Genomic DNA, 17,339 nt, shown 5'->3' with positions numbered 1-17,339 from the left:
TATAACATGCGGCTCCCATCAGCCATGAAATGACAGCGATCAAAACCTTGAGGTACATCTACTATTATTGGACCAAAGTTCTGGTGCTACTACCGAAATTATATCCAACGCTCATGAAATTGATGTATCATATTGCTCTCGTTTACTAATAACATAATTTAAAATACATCATTAATATCCAGTTCCTGTTCTGCATTGTTGTCCCATCAATCTTGCAAATGAAAACATTCCAGTAGGAACACAAGGACGACGACGTGCACTGTCAGACATTGGTACTTCTTCAAATTCTTCATCCATTGATTCCTCTTCAAGTACTTCCTCCAAAGCAGAATGAATGAGTTGTTTTACTCTGTTCAAGTGTTTTTTATGACGTTCTTTCAATTCATTTGTCTCTTCGTGAGTGAATCTTGCCAATGACCAATCTTCTTGTTCTTCAACATACTTGGGAAGACGATTGTAGAGTGGTTTGGGAGACCAATCTTGAGATCTATAAGCTTGTTCTTCAAGGTCATGACGTTTTGCTTGTACTGAATGACCAGCACACATGCACCATACTACTGCAAGTGCCAACACAACTACGAAAAGTAATTTCATTGTTTTTTTGTTGTGAACGAGAAATGAGCGAGAAAGAGAACGTATGCAAAATAGCACTTGATATTCTGTCCGTCAAAAGTCCTTTGAAATTGGTTGCATGGGTCATCTCGAGTTCGCTACATGTTGACACTGAAAGTTACAGTTCGGATAAAAATTTTCCAAACCTGTCTTAGATCTTGGATCTATCTGAAGATTCCAAAGTGAATCCAAACGAGTGATTGTCTGGACGCTGGACGCTTGTTGAGACAAGAGTGTCCAGAATAATTATTTACAAAACTTTACAGTTTGAAACCCAATTATTATAGGACTTGTTCTGTTATAATTACATTTATGCAATTACTGGAAAAAAACAACCCTTTGAGAGCTTGAGTCACATATTAATAACTCTCCTGTCAAATAATTGATACACATTGCACGGGGAGTGATAAAATCTTCGTTTAGCATTGCTTGAAAGGTTTTCACTAATTCTCCAGAGGAGGTGAAAATTTGAATATATCCAGCGGCTAGTTGGTTTGAAATGATGATATGGTGTGAAATTGAGTCACATAATATGCTATGATATCGATGACCATTGTTTATAGTTTTCATTTTCACCCAAGAATCATCTTTCCTGTTATAGATGGAAACACCATGGTCATCACAGAGAACCATTGTAGAAGAGTCCACAAAATCAATGTGGGAGAAACTAGATAACTGTGATCCCAAGTCAATTCTCTGAATAAATGTTCCAAAATGTAAATTTAACACAACCAATGAGTAGTTTGAATCACAAATATAGCATTGGTTGGTTGAATTTAAAATCGTAATTCTTCTTGGAGAAAGAAAGCATGACTCGCTCTTCCAAACATAATTTTCCATAAATTTGAATTCATTTCCACTCTGTAATAGCATTGTTCTCAAGTCACATTTGTAAACATGCTTAGAGGTTGAATGCATAATAATTGCATCATTATTATGCCCATCATAATTTTCCTGTAATGCAAATTCGATGGAATCGTTTTCAGAAATTGAAAAATCAATTGTTGTTTTAAATTCTCTTGTGTATAGATCGAACACTTGAATGACATCCTTCATGGAAGCCTCGTTATACAATCTATTCATATCATAGACTTTCAATAATATACAAGAATGATTGTATGAAATGTAAATAAGTTCTGGAATGTATGTGCTCTTTGGTTTCGGAACTATCTCTTGAACAAAATGGAAATTCATTAAAAATCCCTTTTTCTTTTTGTTTTTCGTTATATTCATCGTTTCTTTTAATTTTTTCATCATCATCCATTCATCATCCTCATCTTTCAATTCCATTGAGCATGTAAAATTCTCTACTAACGAGCATAAAATTAATTTCACGTCTGGCTGATGAGGATGATCATGATGATAATCATGAGTATTATTAAATTTCATCCGATCATGAGCTGTATCCATATGATTTTGCATTTTTTTTGAAAATAATTTCAATCCAATCCGAAAATGATTTCTTTTGTCAAGATTCATTATGATGAAATTCAAATCAATACTATTAGAAATTTGGAGAGCCTAGAACCTAGTTGATTGGACATTCAATTTGTTCATTATCTCGAAATTCAGTGTTACAAAAAAAATGCATACCTTCTTTTCTCATGATGAGGCTTGATGATTCAATGCCGAAAATAACCGAGAGACCGATACTGATACGTGATGATAATTTTGATTCTCTTCAAATTTTGCACATGTAAAAAACACAGCTATTTTTCAAAATATTAAACAACATGATCATGATGAATCGGTTGTTTCGTGGTGCTTATGGTGCAGTGATAGGTACTCATTTGGGAGTGATTATATTGGCATGTATGATGACGACAATCATCATGGGTGCAACACCAAGATCAGAAATGAAGAAAGTAATACAGCTCTCATCAACGGCAAAGGAACAATCATCAGCAGATTCCTACTGCACGGATCACACAACAAGCATAAACTGGGTATATTTTGTTGGGACGCCACAAAATCCATCATTGAGCAATATTTCTTGTACACTGAACAGGACAGAGCAAAATCCGTGCTGGTCTTTCAATGAAATTTTTACACATCTTTCAATAGATATCCTTAACAGATTACCAAAATCAAATTCTACTGATTATGTATGCCTTAATTACACTGTAACCATCAATGTAGTCAGTGACATGGTTGAGAATAGAGGTCGGCGTACAGCTTGTTACAACAATCTTCCAGATGTTGATCTTACAGTGAACCGAGTGCATATTGCTTTGACAATTACGAGTACAGATGCTCTAACTCCCAAAGTCATCTCTTGCTTTAAAGAGGAGAGGCACATTCTTTCACATCCACCATTTCTATTGGAGCCTCAACCAATGACATCAATCATTATTGACAATGTTAAGGTTCACAATATGTTTTTGCGTGCTCATGGAATACGCCGTACAATTTTGCAAGACGTCATTATTCAGGACAACCATGTGAACACTGACTTTTTCAAAGCTGAACACTCCAAGCTAATTGATTCTTCAATCATTTTACCTGAAACAGATGAAGTATTTCTTGAAAATACGACATTCTCTGGCTACTTGCTGATCGATGGCTGTAAAACAGTTTACATCAATAACCTATGGTATCATGAGAACAATAGGTCTCGTTTAAAATTTACAAACTGTAACACGGTGCTTATGGAGAACTCAAAATTCCATATAGCACAACGTACTGCAATCATTTTTGAGACAACCATCAATGTTGCTATTTCGTCGTCAGAGTTCGAATACATACATACAGAGGATGGTGATGAAGACGAGTACACAATCACGGTTTCCTTAGTATTTAACATGAAGATTTTAGGGAGCGTGTTTAAAAACAAGAAAGGAGGTGGATGGATCAAGATGGTTTCGGTAGGGAAAGTATTTGCAGCTCTGACAGCTTCTAACAACACTTGTACAAAAGCAGAAACTATCTTCTATTTCTATTTGTGCAAGATTGTTGAAATATCGAATTCCTTGTTATCAAATAACTCCGCATCTCATAGTGGTGCAATGATTGTCATGAAATCAGATTCTGTCACTATAGGTAACACAATACTCGATGGAAATACTGCTATCAAGAATGGTGCAATTTCTCTTGCAGAAATTTGTGACACAATTAGCGTTTATAGCTCAGTTTTTACAAATAATCATGCACTGAAAGGCAGTGGAGGAGCAATGTCGGTACTTGGAGGCAGAAACAAGATGTATCTGATGGACAACGATTTTTCAAGTAATGGAGCCAAAATATCAGGTGGTGCTTTGCATGCCATGCATGTTCATCATCTGGAGATTAGTTTAACCACTTTTCAGAGAAACACAGTAGAATACATAATTCGTGACGACTCATCATTTTATCTTTCGAGTGGAGGTGCAATATCCTTGTTCAATTGCCAAGCGACAACAATTACGGATACCAAGTTTATCAACAATCAAGCAAACCGTGGTGGTGCATTATACACTGGAGATGCTACAGCCATTAGCGATTCACTGTTCAAGAATAACTTTGCATTCGATACTGGAGGAGCAATATTCTATGCAAGTTCCTTTGGTAGTGAGTTTGATTATGTAAACCAAACACTCCCAGTTTTATTGGACAATGTGTTAATGGAAGAGAATAGAGCCGCAATTTACGGCTCAAACATTTCATCACCAATTGTTTCCTTTTCAGCGTCCATTGTTGAAAAGATGACAGACGGAGGAATTTTCAAATATTATCCAGGAGAGAAAATGGTACTGCAATTCAATCACATGCTCGACAGACAAGGAAACAATATTCCAGTGTTGTATGAGTTACCCTCAATCAAAATTTCAGATAACAACTTTGTGCTGGAAACAAATTATTCCAAGCACAAAGAAAACCTCATTGAAATTCAAATAGCCATTCAACAAACGAGCACGGTTGATTTGACAAATTACCATGCACCAATTTCCATCAGCATTTCTTTTTCAGAAACGAATTTTTCTATAGTCATACCTTTTTTAATTGACGAATGTCCACAAGACTTTGTCGTCAGCTATGGCAAATGTGTGAGCGGATTTCCACTAAGCAAGGTCATTCCAGCCATCATTGCAACATCTATTGTATTGACGTTTCTGGCCATTGTTGGAGGTGCCTTTATTTGTGTCTTTTGTGGCCTTTGCTCCTGGAAAATGATAAAAGTTGCAAGAGGTGTCTATGTAAGACAAAGATCTGAAAAAGAAATTGAGGAAAAATTATTACAACAGAATATACCAATTGAAGAATATGGTTCTGTGAACTCTGACGAACATAATAGGTCAGCTGCAACTCACAACAATGATTACTATATCATTTCAGCTCACGAATTGAAAATTAAAAAGAAAATTGGAGAAGGCTCGAGTGGAAGGTATGTAATGTCACGAACAAACATTTTATTAATTTCAAAATAACTTGTGAATCACTAACAGCGTCTACAAGGCCAAGTACAACATGATGGACGTTGCTGTGAAGAGTATTGTCAGGAGTGATGACACTCATGAAAATTTTGAAAAAGAAGTTATGCTCCTTGTGCAACTCAGACATCCTAATATTATCAGTTTTTACGGTATTTGCATTTCTGAAAGCCAAATGTGTATGGTCGTCGAGTTGGGCCAAAATGGAAGTTTGGAAGAAATGATTAAGGAAATGAAAAAAGGAAAGATGAAAATGACATTTAAAGAAAAATTGAAAATATTAATTGGAATATCGAATGGAATGAAATATCTCCATAGTATTCAACCCAAATGCTTGATTCACAGAGATTTGAAGCCAGGAAATATCATTCTTGATCATTCAAATACTCCCAAAGGTATGTGTTTCTATCAAGGGTATTTTGAATTTATATTTTTATTTTGGAATCAACATGACTTGTGTTTCGATGGAAAATACAACATACCAGTTTGTGATTTTGGTCTAAGTCGTGCTGTTTCCATTAACACCCAGACGAACTCTCTCACAGCCAACATTGGTACGTTAATATACATGAGTCCTGAATTAATTCTCGAAGACGACAGCTCTGAAGAAAGAATCAAAATGTTCAACTTGCTGTATCACGTTGCAAACAATGAGAAAAGACCATTGATTCCATTTTCCAATGTGGATGAAATGTGTATTTGGTGTGAAAAATTCATGACAAACGATGACGCAACCAACGAAGATTTCTTAATTGGATTTGACATGTATATCAAATTGATGAAGCAGTGTTGGTCAACGAATCCCAGAGAAAGACCTTCTTTTGAAAGAATTCTTCTCAAATTGACTGACATTTTCAACATGGATCTTTGAGGTCAAGAATTAGGAACTGCTTTCTCAACGATTTTTACTATTTTACACAATTCGGCAGCATTCATCAAACGGAGATTTAAGATGAAATCAGAATTTTGTTTCGACACTTAAAATCGACTAACATCCCGTCCAAAAAGTGTCGTTCGAATCCAATCTGATGCCAAACAATATCTATTCTTCCATGACACCTGTTTTGAGAAATAAGCAGCTCGATAAAGCCACCAAGTAGTGAAACCACCCATTTTCATTGCACCCAAATCTGCCACAGCATGATTACTTCCAATATATGCAAACGATCCCAAATGTTTGTACATGAATGGTGTAAGGTTGACATTTTCCTCGTTTTGTTCCTCTATTTGATTCAAACATTCAGCCAAATATTTTCCTTGACGTGAGGCCACTTGAGCTGTCAATGGCAATGGAGAATAATATTCATTATCAATTTGTTCTAATAAAGTCTTGAATTCTTCCTTACTCAACACGCCATCATGATTGATATCTGCCTTCTCGAACAGTTTTTTCAATTTTTGATTAATAATCACAAAATGTGGATATTCTTTTTCCTTCTTCTTGATAAGAGCTTCTAATTCTTCATACGTCAAAATTCCATCGTGATTGGTGTCTGCCTCTTCATAGAATGATTCATATTTTTTGATGAGTTGAGGTTGTTGAATTTTGCTACAATCTCCAAGTGCGTAGACATGTTGCAAACCAATGACTTGCAAATATCCATTAATGACCAGTGACTTTTCATTCTTTTGAGCAGGAATCTTGTCAACAAGTGTTTTGACAAGTGGCACTTGTGAAATACCAGTCGTCCAAATACAAACACTGAAAGGCAACGAATAAGGTTCTGATTTGTTTCCACCATCGACCTTATTAGCAACTAGTAAATCCTTTTCTCGAACTTCAATGACTCGTGCATTTGTTCTCACGTCGACATTATTAAGTTTGAATTGTTTTTCAGTTAATTCAACAATTTTAGCGTCGTACATGTTGAGAATATGGTCAGAGCTGTGAATCATGATAATTTGAATCTTGTCGACAATATCTTTTGGAAATAACTTGCTCACATCTTGTTTGATAAAATCCACCAAATAACCCACTGTGTGAAATTTTTCAATGTTTTTTATATTTTTGTAAAGTGTGAAAAATTAAATCTCAACAGTTCATCTTTCCAACAACTTACCTGATTCAATTCCTGTTGGTCCTCCACCAACCACAACAATCTTCAACGCATTTCTTCTCTCTTCTTCAGTCAAATGAGGTAAGCAAGCCGATTCCAAAGCATCCAACAATCGTTCTCTCAACATTTGAGCGTGTTCAGGTTGTTTCATGGGAACACTAAACTCCTCAACTCCCTTCACTCCAAAACTATTAGGTTGAGCTCCTACAGCAATCACTAATTTATCATATTTCAATTCAAATTGATTGGCTCCATGATGGGCATGTTCCACGACAAAATTGGACATGTCTCGACATTTGACAGTTTGAGAAATGGGATCGACGTCGAAGCATTCAGCTTCGAAATACTCAATCAAACCAATATTGTCATGAGATTGAGATTTTCGACGTTTTCGTTCCAACACTCGTCGAATAGGTTCAATAATGGATTGTAATGAAACAGTTCCAACCAATGCTGATGGAAGCATGGGTGTGAATAAAAAATAATTTCGAGGAGAGACGACATAGACATCGTATAAATTGAGATCAATGTCACTAATCAAAGAAACACTTCCCCATCCACTTCCTGTGTGAATTTATAAAAGTATTGGACATTCAAAAAGTGTTAGGCATTCATTGTAAAGTGTGTTGTAAAGTGTGTTGTAAAGTGTGAAAAATCAAGATCATGATCACTTACCTAACACAACCAATTTCTTCTTTCCAGTTCCATGATGTTCATTAATCACTCCATGATGACGTGTGGTTCGAGGTGTCATGGTCGTTGCCGCTGAATCCTGAACCGACAACAACAATAAACCATTCTCCTCTTGATCATCCGTTTCAATCCAATATAAAGTAGACCCAATTCCAATAGCAATCAACCATGCGAAAAGAATCTTTTTTCTCGATCCCAATGAATGAATTTTTTGATCATGATCATCATGACGAGAATCTTCTCCTCGAAAGTCTTTTCTTTCATAATTGTTAGAAAATTGTTTTGAAATGATATTACAAGAGGAAAAGAAACGATCGTGGCCATGATGATCATTCAGAGATGATGTGAGATTCTCCGGTGATGAAAGATTCAGTAAGGATGATCGTGAAAGGAAGGAAATTTGACGATCAGAAATGATCGATCGTGATTGGAGAAATTCGAGTCGATGAATGATCTTGTGGAATTGTTTTTTCATTTTTTTTGTTGTTTTCAAATTTCATTAAGCTTGTCAACCAACTGATCAATCCACTTGTCAATAAATACTTCAGAGTTTATTTGGAATCAGTCGATGATGATTGTGGTTGTTGCTTGTTCTTTTTTTCATTGTTTAATTTTTCCAAGTGCATGGCATAACGTTTGGCAGGAAGGAATTTAATGTCTTTGATTTGCATTTTGCCAACGCTTGGGTGTAAACACATCCATAGTTTTCCTTCTAGTACTGTTCTCCACACAAATTCTTCAACTCCATTCGATTGATATTCAATATCGGAGAAGGAAATATTTTCCAAATCTTCGTCACAAATTGAAATGCCACTCACAACGACTGGATGATCAAACGATCCAAGAATTGGTGGAGATGTTGGATCTAATTCAGACATTTTCACTTTGTTGTCATATAATGCAAACCAAGTTAAACATGATTGTTGGTCATTGAAGAATGGTAATAAATAAAATTCATGTTTGGGATAATACTTTTTGAGTGGACCAATGGGTTTCATTAAATTGAAATAGCAAGCTGTTGGAGATTCTGCGTCCACGGTCTAATGGGTTTGTGTGAGACATGAGAATTGTCATAATGTTCATATGTGAATAGATCCAATGTTGCATTAATGTCACAAGATATAAAGTTATAAAGCACCTCCAACTCGATACGTACCAAAAACATGTGATAAACACTATCAAATAATGTTCTAATCACTGGAGGAATTAATTCAAGATCACCTTCTTCAAATTCTGAATCGACATTTATCAATCCAAATTTGCTATTGTCGCCTTCTTCTTGCTCCTCCTTTTCTTCAAGTTCTTTCTTTCTCAATTCTTGATATTGTTCGATATCTTTCTTCATACTATCAAGCTTCCATTTCCAATCACCTACATGATGATCGTCAATAATGTGAATACACATGAATAATAATAAATGAACCAAATCATATTGTGATAATGATCGTCAACACAGAATAACAATTTTCACACACACCTTTAAATACTCCATCAAATGTAAATGTTGATTCTTCGGGATCTTGTCCAGTCTTTTTATGAACATCCTCAGCACTAGGTAATTCATGATATGGAAAACGTTCATAGGTCGAATATTCATTCTGTCCAGGACGTATAGGATCCAACGGAGTAAAATACCAACCCTTCGGAATGGCGTTGATCAATTGTTGAACATCTTGAGCCAAATTTTGCAAGGTTGCTTGATTTTTGTTGCTCTCGGAACTTGCTTCTGTAGAAGTTGGAGATGCTTCTTCCAATGTTCGTTTTCCCAAATTACTACTCGTCGTTGTGGTGGTGGTTGAAGGAGAGTTGCTGCTTTCTTCGTGTGTGGGTTCTTCTGAGGACATAATATTTTTTTGTTTTGGAAAAACATAAATTTTGGTAACGAACGAAAGAGGCGCCAAATGAAAATGTCCAAATCAAGAGTTTGAAATCCATTTGAAAATTCACCAAAGTAGAGAAATAATCATGATTTAATTAAAGCAAGTTGATGGTATCCATTCAAAAATTAGGGAATGAGCAGAGGAGAACTACTATTCAATGCTCGTTGATTATTGTTGAGCAACATTCTTCACAGCTTCTTCGTTTTGTTTCATGGCATTTTCAAGAATCCACTGGTCATATTCGTGAACTTCCCTAGAGATGGCATATTGTTGAAGTTTTTCTTGTGGAATATGTTTCCATAAATCCTTTTTCAAGGCTCCGTGAATCTTTTCGTGTGTTTCAGATCTTGCTTTGCCATGATAATAATGAATGCCCCAAGCAGTACCATGTTTACCATCCTATTGTGTAAAAATTGCAATGCATTTCATTCCATAATTATTATTGTTATTGCAAAAATTGAAAATATATTATCGTCATCATCATGACCAAGTTCCGAAGAGAAAATTCCAATTCATCCAAACACAATTATCATCACAGCAAATCATAAATAATAAAATGATGAATTCCAATCATCATCTCTATCCAAAATAATAACAACAATAACACCTACAGCACTCAAAATCACTTTGGTAATTTTATAATAAGTATCAAATCTCCAATTTTTACGTTTATAGCAACTATCCACTCCATTCTTTGGTGTTCTTGAAAGCAAATCAAACAAATTTGCTCCCTTCTTATTGAATTTCTCGGTTGTTGCGATGGCTTCTTTCACGTATTCGGAGGCTGCTTTGATTCCTTTTTGAACGGACATTTTTTTTTTCTGAATTTCAAAATAAAAATTACCATCAAAACTATTCCCCAAATTCTTCAAAAACGGTTTTCGGAATGGATTACTCAAAGGAAAGAGAAGTAACACATACTTAGGAAGAACAATAATCATTCCTATTTCAAGAGATTTTATTGTTGTTTCCTCTTTTCCTGTTGTGCTAATGGAAGTTTCTTTCTCATAATGGATAACTTTTCAAACAAGGGCATCAAATGAATGAGGAGTAAGGAAAAGAATCGAGAAGATTTCCATGCAACATGGGGATCAATGAGCAAATCCTTAGAAACGTGTGGTTTTTGGGGAGTAGGGAATTTCTCTCCGACCACACTTGCCAATACATCTCCTACTGGATATTTCATTGAGTCTTGTAATTGGATTAATTTAGCAAGCATATCACAGGATGAAGTCAATAATGGACCAGCTCCATATCTGGGTTGACCAAGTCCAACATAGTACAAGAACTTTTTGTGTGGAACAAAAATTCCAGTGTACAATTTTGGATATCCAAATTCACTCTTTTCTACAAATGGTTCGAGCAATGGAATGGAAGTGTTATAACCAGTACAACACACAATCAAATCGATTTCAACTTGTTCTCCGTTTTTGAACTCGATGGTTTTACCTCCTTTAAAGCGCAAAATGTCTCTGTGAGGTTGAATTTTTCCTAATTTCACAAATTGCAACAATTCAGAATTAATGGTTGGATGACATTCGAAAAGATTGTGATCTGGATTTGGTAAATTGTATTCTTTTTGATAGTCAATTCCAGTAACTACGAGAAGAATGAGTTTAAACATTATTTGTTGGATAAAGACCGGAAGGAATGCTGGAATGAGCTCTACTGCTGGTTTTCCAAATAAGGTACGAGGTAAAAAGAAGTATCCTCTACGCATGGAAATGTGACTCTCAGCACCAAAGCGAGCAGCTTCAACAGCAACATCACAACCACTGTGTGTTGTTGTTGTTGGATTGAAAAATTTGGTTTGGGGTTTCAATTCAAATTGTTGAAAAAAGGAATGACATTCAATTTCACACATGTCAAATACCATTTACAATATGAACAAAATCAGATGCACAAAATATAATCCAATCACATACCTATTTCCAGCACCAATTACTAACACGCGTTGTCCCTTTAATTGTGAAGGCTCCTTATAATCCTTACTATGAATAATCTTTCCCGTAAATTGTTCTTGATTTTCATATTTAGGCATTCTTCGAGACCAATGATGTCCATTATTAATGATCACTCCCTTATATACTCTTGAAAACGTTTGATCTCCTTGTTTAAATTCCACAACATAGGCATCTCCATTTTCAGAAATTTTTGTCACTTCTGTATTGAGTGCCAATCGTTCATTGATTCGATAATGTTGACAATAATCAAGAAAATATTCTAACATTTGTTTTGCCGATGGGAAATCGGGATATGAAGAAGGCATTGGATAATCTTTCATTTCTGTAGTTTTTCTGCTGCTGATAATGTGAACCGTTTCATAAACTCCAGAAAACCAATTTCCTCCGATTTGATTGTTTACCTCTTGAATATTCAAAATAATATATCATAATTGTACATGTTTATCATTATATTTGAAAAGTGTAAAAGAATAGGATTAAATATGTCGTTCACAAAATATTTAAATTATTAAATTTCACACTTGTCATTGAATCATGAAAATACGAAAAACTTACCGACCACATCAAATGGAATACCATATCGAGTGAGTGCTGCACTTGTTGACAATCCACTGAAACCACATCCGACAATTAGAATTTTCTTTTCAGTCTTTTCGAATGGTTTATCACAAAAGATTTCATCATACTTTTTAATGTCGTATTGATAGGGGAATTCGGATGGAGGACAATTGACAGGATCTGTCCAATAGAATACATAGTCTGTGAAAAACACCACAAAGAATGCAACGACAAGAATGGTGAGAATGAGTAACCAGATCCATAGAGACATTTTTTTGTCGCAACAAACACGAAATAGATCAACGTTCAATTTGACACTCCTTTTCTCCTAAACGGAGTTTAGACAAAAAAGAATGCCTCACTGCAAGTGTTCGTCATTATGTGACGCAGTGTGTATGGCAAATGATAATAATATTAAAATTTTAATGTCATTATGAAAGCATCAAAACATTTGTGATTTGAAAAAACTAAATGAGTTTAGAGTTCTTCTTCCTCATATTCAGCATCATCTTCACCAAAGTCACCCATCTCATAAAGGTTCAAATGCTTGGAGGCAGCATATTCTCTGTCCTCTTCATAGGATGCCAATAAATTCTTGAAATGTCTTTGAAGAACTGTTCGGTCAATAAATGCCAAACCACTTCGCACAATTTGAGAGTTAATGGTATCTTGATTCTTGGCATTCTTTGGTTGCAAGGTGACATATTCAATACCATTATCAGCATACTCAACAGTTAATAACCATTCACCTTCCATTAAAGTATCTCTCAAAAGGGTTTCCAAATCAACTCTGAACAATTGTCTGTGTGGTTTAACGAAAGCCAAACGAGCCTTTTGAGCACATGGCTTCATCTTTAAGAGTTCACTTTCAGCTGGAACTTGTTTAAGGGAGGAGAGTGGCTTCTCTTCACTGTTACCAAAGTCAGAATACAAAACAATGCAGTTGGAATCATTGATAGAAACAATCTTGGCTCTGTACCAATTGTTATCTTCAGTGAATTGTGAAAGACACAAAGCACCAACAGATGGAGTGGAAAGAGTTGGGAGTGATTCTGGGTTGAGTTGTTGAATTAATTGGTCAATATCCTTCAATCTATTCACAACATCAGCACCATGGTAATAGAAGGTAGTGACATCGTCAAAATCAGTGACTCTAATAGTTTGAGCATTTCTTGCTGAAGAAACAGAGAAACGTTGGGAAATTGGTCTTTCAACTTCCTCTTCTTCTTGTTCTCGGACCTTCTTCTTTCTTTGTGGGAACAGAGAAAATGGTTCAGCTGATTTCCAAGCACCCTTCTTGGCCTTCTCAGCTCTGTCTTGAGCTTCCTTCATATCATCAAAGTACTTTAATTTTCTAGCAAAATCTTGAGTAATGGCCAATCCATTCTCGAGTAAATTGTAAGCAAAGTTCTTTCCTCCGATCAACAATTGACCACACAAAACTCCTTGCTTGACACCTTGTTGTTGCTTGTCTCCTGAAGTAAGGACACTTTCGAGAACAAGTTCAACATCTCTGCATGAAGTGTTGAGCAAGGTATATTGGAAAGCTTCCTTTGCCAAGTCATTACCAGTGGTTGGAGTAGCAATACCAGACATGGAGAACTTGATTGTAGAATTATCACCAGGAAGGTTAATAACAAATCTGTTGGTAGAGAGGACCTTTTCAATATATCCCTTTGTGGCAGTTGACTTTCCACTCAATAATTTGTACAATTTGGAGACAGCGTCAAAAGTAGTAACGTTTGTAAAGACTTGGTTTGGTGCTCTTCTCTTTCCATGAATACCTTTTTGTCTCTTTTGAGCATCATTCTCAGCCAAAATAAGTTGGTCAAAAGCAGATGATCTCTCCTCATCAGCTCTGAGTTTAATGACAGAAGCAAATCCCTCTCTCACCAATTCGACTGCAACTGACTTCTTATTTACCAAAACTGTGCAGTATCTTCTCACTTCCTTTGTTGATTGCATTTCCTTCTTGTAGTCAACTTCAACATGGATTTCCTTTCCGGCTACTTTGCTTCTTAACAATTCCTTAGCTTCATAGCCCCATGGTTGACTTTCACCCTTCTTTTCGGAATCACCTTCCTTTTCTTCCTTCTTTTCTTGTTGCTTCTTAGCATATGGATTATATTTTGGTGTCTTGATGTTGGAGAGACTGATCTTCTCTTCAGTTCCATCATTCTTGATAATCTTCAAGGTATCACCTGACAAGACTTCCAAAACTCTAGCTGTGAAATCGGTATCAGTTTGTTCCAATGATTGTTTCTTTGGTTGATAGTCAACCCACAAACATTTTCTTTCATCCTTTGCCTTTTGTTCTGCTGCTCTGAATCTTTGTGCATATTTAGATTTTGGAGCACTTCTTTCATCGACAGATGCATAACCAGTCAATAACAATTCTTCTTGATAAGTGACTGGCTTATCGCTGGTTTCATCGGCAGAAATAATGATACTTCCGTGCAAGTTACCAGTGTTATCAATACCCTCAAACAAAACAGTAACATCTCTGTTCAACAAACGATATTCAGTGTGAAGCTTGGCTTCCTTTGCGAAAGGTTGAGCAAGTTCTGTTCCTTCCTTCTTATTCTTGATGAAGAGTGGGCAATAGACACCAGTTAAATTCAACAAGACAACTTCATGAGTTGGAAGTCTGACCTTCAAAGTAGCACCATTGAGTACATATTCGACAATGACATTGATGGCCTTCGACTTGAATGATTTCAACAATTGTTGGGTATCAATTTCGGCATTGTTGGATGATGTCTTGGCAATCTTTTTGTTGCCAGAATCCCATCTTCCAATCTTGTTTTCTTTGGCAACTTTTTGGAGTTCGAGCAATCTCTTGTGATCCTCGCTTGGATTCTTGACCTCTTTGACTTCACCAAAACCAGCCTCCACAACAGCCTCGTTCACATTTTCGTCGCCCAAAAAGATGGTGGCATAATTCAAGCCGGTTTCTTTCACAGTGTAATCGACTCTGAACTTGATTGGCTTACCAACAAGCTTCTTTCTCAAGAATTCTCTTGCTTCGAAGGCAAAAGGCTATTCGAAGAGAATCATGAGCCACATGATGATGATCGTGTGTCATTTGAATGATGGTGGTCATTATCCGAATCCATAATAATAACAATACGGAGTGGAAAGAGTGATCCAGAATGTTGTTGTTGTACCAATGATGTTGTTAATCAGACGAATTGAAATATTTCAATTGAGAACGATGATTATAATGAATCAGCAATAATACATTGGATGATATAATTCAAGTCGTTTGTACCAATGTAAATCATAACGAGCAAATATATAATGATTCACGATGAGTTAATTTATAACAACTATTGGATAAGAACATACCTCGTCTTCATCGTTTTTGGATCCAATACGTGGAGTCTTGACATCGGCAAGTACTAACACTTTCTCTTTATCAGCTCTTTGAGGATGGCAAACTTTGATGGTGTTACCACTAACCACTGATTTGACAATACCGTCGAGGGAAGCAGACATGATGATGAAAAAAGAATGAATACACACTATCTAGTGGGAAAACAAGCACACTTAATTGTATGAAGTAAAACAAAGATTAATCTTTTCTTATAGTAGTAGGATTGTACTAGAAAAGAAGATCTTTACAAAACCAGTAGTAACTATGGGAAACGAGTTCGGTAATACGATGATGATGAATTTTCCTTCTCTCAGAAATCAATCGCAAGGCTTGCCAAGGTGATGATTGGAGGAAAGATGTTTTGATATTTTTTTTTGCAAGTGCTTTGCTAGAGCGACACGTGCCGAAGGAGGTTGCAGCATGATTTTTTGTAAACTTGGATAGCTGCTCACCCATACTTCCTGAATCACCAATACCGCCGTTAAAAATTAATACATGTTAAAACAACCTTAATTAGGCACTCAAACGAAGCATGTGAACAAGTAGTTTGACCCAAAATCAAAGAAGTGTCTCTGTGATGTTTTGTAAACTTGGATATACAAATTTCCTAAACAGTCCCATCTAGGGTGTCAATTTTTAATATTGAATGCCAATAATCATAAATAGGTTTCTCATAGGGAGAGAAGAGAACAATGGGAACACATCCACACGAGTTCAGCACGACACGTTTAAACAACCTTAATCAGTCACCCAAACGAAACATGTGAACAAGTAGTTTTTTACTAAATTACTGCTTCTTCTTCTTTGATTTTGGGTCAGAGGAAGTATCGTCACTGGTGCTGCTGCTAGTTGCTTTCTTTCGCTTCTTACTTGACAAATCGTCAATGTCACCAGCATCTTTAAGAAGTGCTTCCGTTTCGGATTGAAGGGCATCCTTTTCCTCCACGAACTTTTCAAATTCTTCGTCGTCATCTTCCTCCTCCTCTGCCTCTTCATCGGACTTGGAATCAACAAAGTCTTCGTCATCTTCTTCATCGTCTTCACCTCCTAGTATTTCATTAATATTTGGTTGTTCCCTAGAAATGATATTTTCAACATTGAGACCCTTACTTGGAAGGAATTCTGCAAGAGCGTCGTATTCATTCTTGTCAATGTTGGAGAAGGTGTGATTTTTACCATTCTTTAACACAAAAACTAAATCAAAGAATCTCGAGCCACTTCCAGTCGTATCAGCTCTTTGGAATTTGATGGATTTGATTTCGTCATGTCTCAAATAAATAACAGGTTTGTGAAGGAAGAAGACAGATTTTTCAAGGAAGAACAAGAATCCTTCGTTGGCTTTGAGTGAGCACTTGATTCCCTTCTTGCCATGGAAACTATTGTACTTTCCAGGTCCAATGAGTTTCTTTCCTGTCAAGGCTCTCAAAACTTTTGCAAAAACTTCATAAGTCTTTCCGCTCATTGTGGGAGAGAGTGCATCTTTTGGATAGTCATTTGGATCATAGTTAAGTTGGAGTGGATCTGCTGGTTTGATTTTGGCTTCCTTATCAAACTGAAAGACAATATGGAAATGAGATTTTTGACCTTGTCTAACAGGTACATCCAAGCTAAGTACCAAATACATGTGTTTCTCGTCAGGTTTTGGAAGAAGGAAGAGTGTGGAAATTTGTTTGTAGAAAATCTTGTGAGCATAAGTTCTACCGTATAATCTGAGGTTATTCTTGTAGAGATCGACATTGTATTTACCTCTAGGAATGACCACAGGCGTTTGAGAAAATGAAGCAATGGCATTG

At 36.1% G+C, this 17,339-nt stretch overlaps 9 protein-coding genes across 9 annotated transcripts in view; 1 reads left to right on the top strand and 8 right to left on the bottom strand.

The window, feature by feature from the left end:
• Positions 1–171: 171 nt before the first annotated feature.
• C9374_006515 (uncharacterized protein) lies at positions 172–594 on the bottom strand (the record flags this gene model as incomplete). Its single annotated transcript, XM_044696384.1, has 1 exon — positions 172–594. One exon carries the CDS (start codon positions 592–594, stop codon positions 172–174), a length of 423 nt encoding a protein of 140 aa, XP_044547206.1.
• Positions 595–930: 336 nt separating this feature from the next.
• C9374_006514 (uncharacterized protein) lies at positions 931–2,034 on the bottom strand (the record flags this gene model as incomplete). The annotated part of the gene is made up of 1 exon (XM_044696383.1): positions 931–2,034. One exon carries the CDS (start codon positions 2,032–2,034, stop codon positions 931–933), a length of 1,104 nt encoding a protein of 367 aa, XP_044547205.1.
• A 410-nt stretch (positions 2,035–2,444) lies between these two features.
• On the top strand, positions 2,445–5,889 carry C9374_006513 (uncharacterized protein; the record flags this gene model as incomplete). The annotated part of the gene is made up of 3 exons (XM_044696382.1): positions 2,445–4,972; positions 5,034–5,413; positions 5,504–5,889. 3 exons carry the CDS (start codon positions 2,445–2,447, stop codon positions 5,887–5,889), a joined length of 3,294 nt encoding a protein of 1,097 aa, XP_044547204.1.
• A 107-nt stretch (positions 5,890–5,996) lies between these two features.
• C9374_006512 (uncharacterized protein) lies at positions 5,997–8,243 on the bottom strand (the record flags this gene model as incomplete). The annotated part of the gene is made up of 3 exons (XM_044696381.1): positions 5,997–6,994; positions 7,079–7,639; positions 7,751–8,243. The coding sequence occupies 3 exons, from the start codon at positions 8,241–8,243 to the stop codon at positions 5,997–5,999; spliced, it is 2,052 nt and encodes a 683-aa protein (XP_044547203.1).
• Positions 8,244–8,319: 76 nt separating this feature from the next.
• C9374_006511 (uncharacterized protein) lies at positions 8,320–9,612 on the bottom strand (the record flags this gene model as incomplete). Its single annotated transcript, XM_044696380.1, has 3 exons — positions 8,320–8,808; positions 8,925–9,139; positions 9,246–9,612. The coding sequence occupies 3 exons, from the start codon at positions 9,610–9,612 to the stop codon at positions 8,320–8,322; spliced, it is 1,071 nt and encodes a 356-aa protein (XP_044547202.1).
• Positions 9,613–9,816: 204 nt separating this feature from the next.
• Positions 9,817–10,460, bottom strand: C9374_006510 (uncharacterized protein; the record flags this gene model as incomplete). The annotated part of the gene is made up of 2 exons (XM_044696379.1): positions 9,817–10,047; positions 10,260–10,460. 2 exons carry the CDS (start codon positions 10,458–10,460, stop codon positions 9,817–9,819), a joined length of 432 nt encoding a protein of 143 aa, XP_044547201.1.
• Positions 10,461–10,606: 146 nt separating this feature from the next.
• C9374_006509 (uncharacterized protein) lies at positions 10,607–12,441 on the bottom strand (the record flags this gene model as incomplete). Its single annotated transcript, XM_044696377.1, has 3 exons — positions 10,607–11,423; positions 11,574–12,015; positions 12,168–12,441. 3 exons carry the CDS (start codon positions 12,439–12,441, stop codon positions 10,607–10,609), a joined length of 1,533 nt encoding a protein of 510 aa, XP_044547200.1.
• A 206-nt stretch (positions 12,442–12,647) lies between these two features.
• Positions 12,648–15,668, bottom strand: C9374_006508 (uncharacterized protein; the record flags this gene model as incomplete). The annotated part of the gene is made up of 2 exons (XM_044696376.1): positions 12,648–15,209; positions 15,519–15,668. The coding sequence occupies 2 exons, from the start codon at positions 15,666–15,668 to the stop codon at positions 12,648–12,650; spliced, it is 2,712 nt and encodes a 903-aa protein (XP_044547199.1).
• Positions 15,669–16,333: 665 nt separating this feature from the next.
• Positions 16,334–17,339, bottom strand: part of C9374_006507 (uncharacterized protein) — a gene marked incomplete at both ends in the record, with an annotated part of 2,147 nt that continues 1,141 nt past the window's right edge. The window contains 2 exons of the mRNA XM_044696375.1: positions 16,334–17,227; positions 17,293–17,339. The exon at positions 17,293–17,339 is cut by the window's right edge and continues 682 nt beyond it. Of these exons, the coding sequence (XP_044547198.1) occupies positions 16,334–17,227; positions 17,293–17,339 (941 nt within the window). The remainder of the gene's footprint in view (positions 17,228–17,292) is intronic.

Source organism: Naegleria lovaniensis (assembly GCF_003324165.1).
Source record: "Naegleria lovaniensis strain ATCC 30569 chromosome Unknown tig027, whole genome shotgun sequence".
Lineage (NCBI taxonomy): Eukaryota > Heterolobosea > Eutetramitea > Acrasida > Naegleriidae > Naegleria > Naegleria lovaniensis.
Note: the sequence above shows the minus strand (reverse complement) of the source record. Positions and strands in the feature narration are given on the sequence as shown.